At 34.7% G+C, this 11,877-nt stretch overlaps 2 protein-coding genes across 2 annotated transcripts; one reads left to right on the top strand and one right to left on the bottom strand.

Moving 5' to 3' along the window:
* The first annotated feature begins 5,023 nt into the window (after positions 1-5,023).
* On the top strand, positions 5,024-8,759 carry LOC109162024 (transcription initiation factor IIB). The gene is made up of 7 exons (XM_019310666.1): positions 5,024-5,716; positions 6,356-6,380; positions 7,085-7,214; positions 7,283-7,413; positions 7,539-7,627; positions 8,105-8,181; positions 8,362-8,759. The coding sequence occupies exons 1-7, from the start codon at positions 5,367-5,369 to the stop codon at positions 8,493-8,495; spliced, it is 936 nt and encodes a 311-aa protein (XP_019166211.1). The 5' UTR covers positions 5,024-5,366; the 3' UTR covers positions 8,496-8,759.
* Positions 8,760-9,069: 310 nt separating this feature from the next.
* LOC109162025 (protein POLYCHOME-like) lies at positions 9,070-10,741 on the bottom strand. Its single transcript, XM_019310667.1, has 3 exons — positions 10,573-10,741; positions 9,961-10,397; positions 9,070-9,835 (listed from the first exon to the last, which is right to left on the bottom strand). The coding sequence occupies exons 2-3, from the start codon at positions 10,384-10,386 to the stop codon at positions 9,452-9,454; spliced, it is 810 nt and encodes a 269-aa protein (XP_019166212.1). The 5' UTR covers positions 10,387-10,397; positions 10,573-10,741; the 3' UTR covers positions 9,070-9,451.
* Between the last annotated feature and the right edge of the window lie 1,136 nt (positions 10,742-11,877).

The following is an 11,877-nucleotide window of genomic DNA, read 5'->3' as shown; positions in this document are numbered from 1 at the left end:
TATTTTTTGGGTTCTTTTCCCTTTTATTATTTTTAAAATAATTTTCAGCTTTTTAAAGTATTCTTTTTAGTTTTTAAAATGATTTTTAGTGTTTTCAAGTATTTATTTTTTGTATTCCTAAAGCATTGTGTTTCTTATATGTTAGGTAGGCAAATAATCTTGTGCTAAAACTAAAACTTAGTTTTGTTTGGAACTTTCTTCATATTGTAGCTTGAATCAAGGTTGTGTGTATCTTCTTCCATAGATCCTTCATGATGCAGGACTCTGGCACTCAGTCCTAACTGCGTGTTTCTAGTCTTCATGCAGTCACATGAATCCATGCATTCTATTTTTTGAAACCCTGCATTGAGTGCTAAGAACATCATTTTTGGACTGGTATATGGAATTTGTTTTGTAACATTCTGGAATTTGGCTAATTATTTGTTTATCATTCCTCAGGATGAGCGCTGCTCAAAGTTGAAAACTTATCCAATCTTGCAAAAGGTATGTTCCTGCTTGTTTTGAATCCGTAAATTCTGCATTCTACTCTACCTCCTACACATGCAAACTGTTCATCCCAGTGAAATATTTGCTTTAAGTAATACTGGTAATCTGGTATATTCATGTGTTCAGCATGTCAGTGGAGCACAAGAATCATCTTGGTAGCCATAATATGCATTTTTCACTTTTCAGGTCTATCTAGAGAGAATTCTGAGAAAACCTGAAATTGATGCTTTTGCCGAAGAACTAAAACCACACCAGCTTTCCTTTTATTTGGTTTAAGTACTATTAATATTTATATGATTTCAAGTGTGCTCTTTACTTTAAAAATGACTTCAAGTGTGCTTTTTAGTTTAAAAATGATTTTCAAGTGTGCTCTTTAGTTTAAAAATGATTTTCAAGTATTCTTTTAAGTTTTAAAAATAATTTTCAAGTGTGCTCTAGTTTAAAAATGAGTTTCAAGTATTCTTTTAAGTTTTAAAAATAATTTTGAAGTGTGCTCAAGTTTAAAAATAATTTTCAAGTGTGCTTTTTAGTTTAAAAATGATTTTAAAGTGTGCTCTTTAGTTTAAAAATGATATTCAAGTATTCTTTTATGTTTTAAAAATCATTTTCAAGTGTGCTCTATTTTAAAAATGATTTTTTCAAGTATTCTTTTAAGTTTTAAAAATAATTTTCAAGTGTGCTCTAGTTTAAAAATAATTTTCAAGTATTCATTTAAGTTTTAAAAATAATTTTCAATGTGCTTAAGTTAAAAATAATTTTCAATGTGCTTAAGTTAAAAATAATTTTCATGTGTGCTCTAGTTTTAAAAATAATTTTCAGGTATTCGTTTTGGTTTTAAAAATGATTTTCAAGTGTTCTCTTTCATTTAAAAATAATTTTTAAGTATTCTTTTTAGTTTTAAAAATGATTTTCAAGTGTATTCTTTCGTTTAAAAAATGATTTTCAAGTGTGCTCTAGTTTAAAAATGATTTTCAAGTTATTTTTTTAGTTTTCAAAATGATTTTTAAGTATTATTTTTCGTTTTAAAATGATTTTCAATTATTCTTTTTAGTTTTAAAAATGATTTTAAAGTATTCTTTTAAGTTCTAAAATGATTTTCAAGTATTCTTTTGAGTTTTAAAATGATTTTCAAGTGTTCTTTTTAGTTTTAAAATGATTTTCTAGTGTGCTCTTTAGTTTTAAAAATAATTGTCAAGTGTGTTCTTTAGTTTTAAAAATGATTTTCAAGTATTCTTTTTTGTTTTAAAATGATTTTTAAGTGTGCTCTAGTTTAGCAAAGAGTGCTCTTTAGTTTAAAAATGATTTTCAAGTGTGCTCTTTAGTTTTAAAAATGTTTTTCTTGTGTTTTTTAGTTTTAAAAATGTTTTTCAATTGTTCTTTAATTTTAAAAATGATTTTAAAGTGTTCTTTAGTTTTAAAAATGATTTTCAATTTTAAAAAAGGATACACCAGATTATGTGCCTAAAGTTGCTCAATTCCTTAGAATAATGAACTCCCCTGGTGCTGTATAGAAGGCTGTTATGACATTGTTAAGGCAGGATGTGAAGAGTAAGTTTCAGTTTCAAACTCTATATAAATGTCTCCCTTTCCCCCAACTTCCCTGGCCCCCCACCAAAGGAAATCATATCCTGTTATCCACATCCTCCCCCAACAAAGAGTAAGGAAAGGTAACAAGGAGAGAATCAATCTTCTTCTTCTTTTTTTTTTTTTTTTTTTTTTTTTTTTACTCCTCTTTTTAGATTATAAGCTTTAGTAATCACGCAAAAAATTCTTAGTTTTAAGTTGATTTTGTACCTATTGAAAAATAAATTTCTATTGTTTCATTAATTTTACTTTGGCCTTGTTTGGTAAATGGCTGTTAGTTGATTGTGTTAATTAGAAGGTATAATTAGTTGATAACATTAACTGATTGTAGAAAAGTGTTTGATAAATTAGCTGTTAGTTGATAATTGTATGGTATAATTTCTTTTTTGAAAAAGCTAAATGAAAAAGTTGCTTGGAGTAGCTTTTTGAATTTTAGCATTTTGGAGTTTCAAAAAGCTAATTAATCAAACATTTGTATTGATATTTTAACTAAATCAAATAATTAATAGTGGTCAAATAAGCCAAAATTGGCCTTTTTTACCAAACAGGGTTAGCTGCTGTTTTTGACTTTCATGTATGAGTAGTGAGGAAGAAGGACTTTGTATATACAGGGGGTTGGATTCATTTCTTGTAGGTGTTTTGCGTTGGCAACAACATCAATTGCTACTCTGCTAACAAGGAATATGGTACTCCATTTTGATGATATGGAGAATCTCAGTTTCCCTTGCTTTGATTTCATTCTTTCTTCTATCATCTCATGTTGCGATGTACCCCTGGGTGAGCATTCATGAAAAGGTTATATACTTTCCATTGTCTGTTTAAAGCACAAGGAGTCAATGAGTTTCTAAATTTTCAGATTTTGTGTACTGATTGCATGTTATTTAATTTTATCTTGCCAATAGGTTTCTGATGCGGATTGGTTCATATTTTGCGGCTCTGTATAGCCATTCCCTTTTTCAAGGTAAATACCACTTGAGCATTTGAATATTTGACAGTCACCAATTTGTTTCTGCATTCAGTTACCTCTTAATGTATTTTTTTTTTATTGAGGGGAGTATCAAGCAGCAAGTTTCTTTTCTATTTGATCCTGTTCTTACCACTAGATATTGGTTTTGTTATAATCTAAGATTGGAGTTGGGTTATTCAACTGGGCTATAATGTATATGGTCAAACCACACTAATTGAATCCAACCGCGCTCTTTACAGGTTTCAAATGGCACTACTGAGGATTTAGCAAGGCAATGAATAAGAAAAGGAATGTTATTTTATTATTATTATTTTCTTTTTTTTTTTGGCATTTCACTAGAAAACCAAAGGGTCAAAAGGAGAAGTGGAGAATATATTGGCATTAGAAAAATAAATAAAACAAACCTCTTAGGTGTAATATCTGATTTTTCATTCTTAGATGATGTTCTTGAACTTTTTTTTTTTTTTGAAACATGATGTTCCTGAACTTGTTTTGGTTTTTTCTTCGGTATGTTGCAATGAGAGAACATGAAGCATATATTATAAATATGGGGCAGAAAGGTCAAATAGACTCATCTATTGTTCACAAGTGTTTAATTCACACATTGAATTAAAATAAGAGCTAATTTGACACATTAACTCCTAAAATTTCTTTCATTTAATACTTTTTTCAGGTTTATTCTAGGTAACTCTTCTACAATGGTGACATGGAATTAAATAAAAATAACTTTGTTGACTTGATAAGTTGTCACCTTCACTTTTGACTTTTAAACCCAATCAAGCCCAATCACCCATTGTTGAATTTTTTTTATTTTATTTTTTTGTGACAAATGACGTTATAGATTTTTCAGATTATTTGTTGTTCAAAAACACATAGAAAACAAAGCTTCATCATCAACACTATTGCTGGTTCATCCATTTGTTCACACGCCGCAACAGTTTGGAGGAAGCGATGGTGGATGAAACGTTTGTGGTAGACTAGTGCACTGCAGTGCTCACTTTTCTTATTTTAGTTGAAATATTACAGTTACAAGTGTCCGCAATAAAGAGCCGGTATTGTGTGAATGTTGAAGATGAATATTAAGTTTGAAGAGATATAATTGGTTGTAACGTATTCTGCATTTAAAATAAATAAATATTACTTGCCAAATCATCAAAATCAAAGAAAAATCTGGATAAAATGCTAGGTGAAAGAAATTTTGGAGGTTAATGTGTCAAATTAAATATTAATCTAGTTCAAGGTGTGAATTAAACACTTGGAAGTAGTAGATGGTATGAGCAGTCTCCCTAAATATGGTAAAAGAAAATCTATAAAAGAAACAAAATAAGACAAAAAGTGATGCTCAAACAAAACAAACAAATCCAATAAAATTCTTAGCAGATAACATGTTACGTAGAAAAATCAATATAATCAATGAATAAATTAGATATTAACTCTATTAAAAATATGTAATCGTTGAGGTGAATTAAATCTAAACTTGACTTAGTAACCATTATAGATGAAAAGTTTACATCAAAATTCAAGATGACTTAGTAACCATTAACCATTATAGATGAAAATTGTACATCAAAACTCAACCCACACGAACGAAGAAAAGGAAGTAGATATTCGAAAAGTAGTCCGCACGAGCTTAGTTCACTGGTTCAGACGTTCAGTAGGCAGTATTTGAAAGTAAAGACCAAGAGTTCAAAGTTCGAACCTCGACAATAGCAGTGATATATACTGACATCAAAGTTCGAACCTCGACAATAGCAGTGATATATACCGACATTTGATCTTCGAACCTCGACAATAGCAGTGATATATACCGACATTTGATCATGTCTGTTGGGTTATTGAATCACCGTGATTTATATTTAACCCAATGTCCTGTTGGGCCGGGTGAAGATGAGATGTAAATGGGGATCCCAAAGAAAAAGGAAGATATTTAATTAATTATAGATATGTATTTATATTTTGTAGAGAGAGAAGGGAAGAGATGAAGAGTAGTAACGTAGTAGTTTATCCATTTGGAAAGGGTGAGGGTGAGGGTGAGGGGAATGGAATGCTGTTTTCTCGGTATTTCAATCTCCATCGTCCACACCATCTACTCCGTGTTTATATAAACCACTTGGAGAGAGAGAGATATAGAGAGAATTAATGTGTGTGTGTGTGTGTGAGTGTTGACCCTTTCCCTCTCCCTCCTTTCCTTACCTTACCTTACAGCTCACATGAAATAGGTGAATTCTAACTGATAACACATAAATTATTATTGGGGAAAAGCATTCAAAAAATCTCTGTAATCTTCATCGCGATTTTTGTTTTGTTTTTCCTCTTCTTCACCGCAGCAATGGATGCCTACTGCTCCGACTGCAAGAAGAGCACCGAGGTGGTGTTCGATCACTCCGCCGGCGATATGGTTTGTTCTGAATGCGGCCTCGTTCTCGAGTCCCACTCCGTCGATGAGACCTCCGAGTGGAGAACTTTCGCCAACGAGTCCGGAGATAACGATCCCAATCGAGTTGGTGGCCCCAGCAATCCCCTCCTCACCGACGGTGGCCTCTCCACTGTCATCTCCAAGCCCAATGGAACCACCAGCGACTTCTTGACCTCCTCTCTCGGCCGCTGGCAGAATCGCGGCTCCAATCCTGACCGTTCCCTCATTCTCGCCTTCAAAACCATCGGCACTATGTCTGACAGGTCCCCCTCGCCGCCTCTCCTCTCCTCTGTTTAACATTTATCTCTAATTTATTATGATCTGCATTTTGATTTTCGTTTTGTAATTCTCAATTTCTTATTTGTTTGCTCAAAACTTTGCATGAATGCTTCTGTGAGTGAAATTTGAATTTTGATCTTTTCAATTCCGCTTTGCAGATTGCCGATTGTATTTTCAACCATACTGTCACAGACTTGCTTGTTTTTGTAATGTGGTGTCACGTATAGATCTTGGATATGTTAGTGCTCTTTGCACTCCAAAATTTCAGATGCAAACTGTGGAGGATTAAATTATGGGATTCTGTTTCCTAGTTGGTAGTGTTTTTAGGAATTGCCAAAAACTAGTAGGCCTAGGACTTATTGTCAGTGTTATTCTTCTTTGATTTGGTATTTGTGTTTGCTTAGTTTGATAGCTCAAATGAAACAAGGATGCTACAACTCTTATGGTTGAAATGGTTTTGCTCTTTTTTCTGCAGTTCTATTTTCTGAACAGCCCACAATAATATTTTCCTGTTAATAACTTGCCTTAGTGCAAGGGTTGATGTCTGCACTTCATGATCTAATAAAATTATAGCAGTTGATAACTACTGATGTGATTTTTTTTTTTTTTTTTTGAATTTCCAGATTGGGCCTGGTTGCCACTATAAAGGTATATTATTTGCTCAAGAACTCATGGTTTCAACTTTTTGTTAGTGTATCTCGTGACTTGTTTAGTCCCTGCCATAAAAATCTGCTTGTACAAAAATAGTCTTCTGAGCATGAGATTAGACTTTATGATATGATTTACTTAAGTTTCCATCTTGGTTGTGTGGCCTGGCCGCCTGGGGTTTTCCATTCTACAGGTTTCCAGTGTGATGAGCAGATTGTATTGTGTATTTACTTTGTAGCCGCATAGTACTTGTTAGTGATTGAATGAAAAGCTTAAATTATTAATAGTTGATGGCTTATATAAGAATAAGAACATGTGTGCTGATCTAATTGTCAAAAAAAATGACTGCCCAACATTTTTTATGGTGCCTTTCATTCAATTTAAAGGACCGAGCTAATGAGATTTATTAGAGAGTGCTTGAAAATCTTAAGCTTGTGACATGGGCTTGTACAAAATAGTCTTCTGAGCATGACATTGGAACTAGCGATTTACTCAAGTTTGCATCTTAATTGTGCAGTCTGGGGTTTTTATTCTACAGGTTTCCCTTGTGAAATGAGCAGACTAGTTTAAATTCTTTAAAAGAATTGTGATCTAAGCAAGAACTTAAATTAAGTTGATGTTGTAAAAGAATGAGAACACTGCATGTACCTGTAAGCCATGGCCATCCTAATATTTGTTGACGGTGCTTTTCATTTAATTTGAAGGATCGTGCTAATGAGATTTACAAGAAGGTAGAAGATCAGAAATCTAGTAGAGGAAGAAACCAGGATGCTATCCTAGCTGCCTGCCTATACATCGCTTGTAGACAGGAGGACAAGCCCCGCACTGTAAAGGGTATGTTCTAAGACTTAAATATTTTGGATGCTTATATAGACCTTCTTGAACACTTGTATTTCAACCAGAAATATGCTCTGTTGCCAATGGTGCAACCAAGAAGGAGATTGGCCGAGCAAAGGAATACATAGTGAAACAACTAGAGCTCGAGATGGGTCAATCTGTGGATATGGGCACTATACATGCTGGGGATTTCATGGTAAGCCTTTCTTAAACATAAATGAAGGAAATTCCGTTCCTTCTCCTTTATGGAGGGCAATTTCCCTATATTTTGCAATTTTTGCTGGTTAACTGACTGCCTAGCACACTCTTTCATTCCTTCAGCGACGGTTTTGTTCGAACCTTGGAATGGCAAATCAAGCTGTTAAAGCTGCCCAAGAAGCTGTCAAAAAATCAGAAGAGTTTGACATAAGGTATTCTTCTGGTTTTTTGTTATAGTAAAATACAGATGTTCATGTTAGATCTATTAGAAGTAGTTCAAAATTTTGCATATGTTCCTTAAATGAATACGACGACAGACTTCAACAGTCACCAATTTAAGGTTTGTGAAACTTAGATTTATTGAAATATCAAGGATGAGTTGTGACTTGGGAAAGCCAATTGTAGTTTACTTCAACTACGGGTGAAACGGGGGATTGTCTGGTTGTATTGAACTGAGTGAGGATTGAAGAACATGTATAGTCATACCAAGTGAGGCGCTTCAAATTCCTATGTGAACTACGATCCTCTGTTGACAGTTATCATTTCAAATTCATCATTCTTCCTTTCAAGATTCCATGTGTCTTGTAAAGAGGAAATTGCTATAATACCTAGCTAAAGTTCAACAATCAAAATCCATTACAACATTCTATGCATTTCTAAGCATTACCTTCATTACATTATCATTGCAGGAGGAGTCCCATATCTATTGCAGCAGCTGTTATATACATTGTTACTCAGCTTTCAGATGATAAAAAGCCTGTCAAAGGTAAAAACAGAGCTCATACAGTCATACGCATTATTCTTGACAAAGTCATCCATAATCTCTACTCTCTACACTATGTTACTGAAAACATTAGTCGAGTCTAGGCAAGAGTATTTCCACCTTAGGATCTGTCACATGTAGCCTCCTATTGCTGTATATTGATATCCAAACTTGTTGGTGCAGATGTATCACTGGCTACAGGAGTAGCAGAAGGGACAATTAGGAATTCCTTCAAGGATCTGTACCCGCATCTCTCAAAGATAGTGCCAAATTGGTATGCTCAAGAACAGGACTTGAAAAACCTCAACAGCCCTTGACATCAAAACACCGATAGCAATTAAGCAAGCCAGTCATCTTCAAATTATTTCTGAGGACCTCCATGACAGATTCAATGACAAATACTTCCTTATTTTGTAACGAAACTGATAAATTCTGAACAGTTAGAATTTTCAGGTTTTGATCTTTGAAGTTGGAGCAAATTACAAGTTTTTTCTTTTGCTCATATCTTTGTTATATAGATGGTTATTATTGCTTCACCTAAATTTTTAATGGTACATGAATCTGACAAATCATTTTTATCAGATTGCTTGCTTCATCTCATATCATCCATTCATCCTGGGAAATGAAATCTTCACAGATGCTCCAAGTGAGAACTACCAGTCTACCACTCTTTTGAAGAGAATAAATAAATTTAGACTAAACCACACTAACAATGCAAAGAGTCTGTTAGAACAAGGCCAATACCAGTTTGCTTAACTTTGATTCAATTAGTAACACATGCTAGTAGCAAGAATAACCAGCAAGAAGTAGTGAACTACTATCAAGGGAAAGAATTTGCTGCAACTAACCTTCTATTATACCTGATTCAAGAGTTTGCTAAAGTAGCAAAAATAACCAGCAAGAACTAGTGAACTACTATCAAGGGAAAGAATTTGCTGCAACTAGCATTCTATTATACCTGATTCAAGAGTTTGCTAAAGGCTAAACATGCTTAAAGGAGTTCAATAAGAAGAAAGAAAAAATCTAGAAAGCATAAGGAAAAATCAGAAATTGCTAAGTGGTCAATATCGATTGTAATTTACACCAGTATAAGAAACCAAGATTGATCATAAGAAGATGATCAATCATGCCCCGAACTCAGCTGCTCATGCTTCTTTCCTCCAAAACCCTTTGTGCCTCAATCTTGATTGAGGCAGATAACAAGTTCTTTCCTCCAAAACCCTTCGTGCCTCAATCTTGATTGAGGCAGATAAGTGCAGGTTGATGGTACAAATCAACGCATGGACATGAGAGTCTTCACCCTCTTCTCCCTTTCAGCCTTCTTGGCACTGGGAGTCCTTTGTAGCTTTTGAAGCTCCTCCTTGAATACTTTCTCCACTGTGTCTATCGAGTTGAGGAGTTTCTTCTCAGGTGTCAAAAACTCCCAATCTTGAGCATTCTGATCCTTAACCTCATTCAAAATCTTGGGCAGTTTGTCAATAACAGAAGGAGGACACAGCCTGCTTCTCAGGGTTGGAAATGGAGTAATAGGATTGTGCTCAAGCTGAGCACTAGGAGTGGCTATTGTAGGATCAAGAGCAGTCTGATCCCGGAGCAATGGCGTCCCTGGTTCTACCTCTTCTCCTTCTCTCAAGCGTTCTCTTCTCCTTTGGTAGGCCTTTACAAATTAGAAATGCCATAAATGAAGCACTCAATATAAATTCACATTTAATGTTACAACAATAAATACCAATCAAATCAGGAATTGCAATTAACCAGGAAAATGAGAGAATAATCAATCACCCTTGTGATATAGGTAATATCTTGTAATGGCCTCCGCGGATACCATGACGGCAAGACGCCACCGCGAGCTCGAACTAGCCGCCGGCCTGTGTGTGAAATGTTCTCTCGACCAATCACCCTGGCCGACGATCCGCGCCCACGTCTCGCGCTTGGCGTCGCCCTATAAGGAGACCTCCTATTCCTAATCGGGGTCCCAACGCCACCTGCCGCCGCCGCCGCCGCACTTCCTGCTCCGACAGCCCCGGTCAGTCCAGTAGCTCCCCACCTGAACGGACTTCCGACGCTGAGATCATCCACGTCATCTCTATGAGGATGAAGGATTCCGCCCTCCTCCATGTGCGTTCCTTCCCCAATTCCTGTCACCCGCCTTCGGTAAATCTCGGCGACATCCACCGGCCTCGACAATCGATCTCTGGCTTCCGGCATTGTGTCAAACCCTACAATCCACAAAATAAAGTCAAAGTAAAACTTAAAACTAGCAACAGAAGAGTAAATCACAATCAGAAACCGAATAGGTTAAATTTCTGGGAACCAAATTTCTCCGACGACGACAAACACGAACAGAATCCAATCCCTAATTGAATACAGTGCATGCAAAATTGTAAAGATTACCTTGATTGATGAATGCAAAATGGACTGGGAACAGGAAGTTAAGCGGCTCGGGCTGGCTGATAAAGAGAGAGAGCTCAACGAGAATGGCGAAAAGCCGAAAATATGAAGGATTTCAAATGTGGGTTTGGGCGGCATTTTATTTTCATTTTTCAGGAACCGAAATTTTTGGGACAATTAAATTTTTAAAAAATGAAATATTTCATCATTTAATCACGGGGTTGACTTTCAAATTTGAAATTTTGGCCTTGGGACTTGGGACTTGGTTAAACGATGTCGTTCTGTTTGGGCGTTTCTGGCTTGGGCCTTTCGGTTAAACCCCCATCCCCCCACCCTACCCGGATAGTTATGCTGTGCATCCGTATGCACCATGCATGGTGCATACGGATGCCAAAACGACGTCGTTTTATTAAAAAACGCACGTCTCCCCTTTAAAAAAAAATTCAGGTTCGATTCTCAGCAACAACATTATATTGTTCATTCATTCTGGAATTTTAGTTCATAGATTATGGAATTATAGTTCATTGATTATGGAATTATAGTTCATCGATTATGGAATTGTAGTTCATCGATTCTGAAATTTTAGTTTATAGATTATGGAATTTTAGTTCATTCATTCTGGAATTTTTAGTTCATAGATTATATTATGGAATTATAGTTCATCGATTATGGAATTTTAGTTCATCGATTATGGAATTTTAGTTCATATATTGTTGCTAGGAATCGAACCTGATTTTTTTTTAAGAGGAGACGCGCGTTTTATTAAAACGACGTCGTTTTTGCATCCGTATGCACCATGCATGGTGCATACAGATGCACAGCATAATTTGCCACCCTACCCTACCCTATTTTTTTCCCAAGCTTTTATTTCTTGATTTTCTTCTTCTCCTTAAAACAAAAAAAAAAAAAAAAAAAAAAAAAAAAAAAAAAAAACCTCTATAGTGTTTCCTTTTTTAAATATTGTACCCATAACATGACGTTTGGTTGGAAAGATGAGATTAAAGTAAATGAATTGTAATTTCATAAAAAAAATAAATAAAGTGAGAATTTAAATTACATTGTTTGATATGAAATAATAGAATGATGAAGAATTGAGAGAGAAAGAAGTGAATAAAGACTGAAATATCTTTATATAATAATAATATAATAATCATAAGAATAAAAAATATATAAAATGATAGTTTATCATTTAATTACAATTTCACAAAGTGTGGAATTGTAATTCTTAAAGGAGACCTTAAGAATTGTAATTTCGTGGAATTAAAATTTCCTCCAACCAAACCATAGAAGTATAATTTCATGAAGTTT

Source organism: Ipomoea nil, unplaced genomic scaffold (genome assembly GCF_001879475.1).
Source record: "Ipomoea nil cultivar Tokyo-kokei standard unplaced genomic scaffold, Asagao_1.1 scaffold2926, whole genome shotgun sequence".
In the NCBI taxonomy this organism is placed as follows: Eukaryota; Viridiplantae; Streptophyta; class Magnoliopsida; order Solanales; family Convolvulaceae; genus Ipomoea; species Ipomoea nil.
This window is presented reverse-complemented; position numbering and strand designations above follow the sequence as displayed.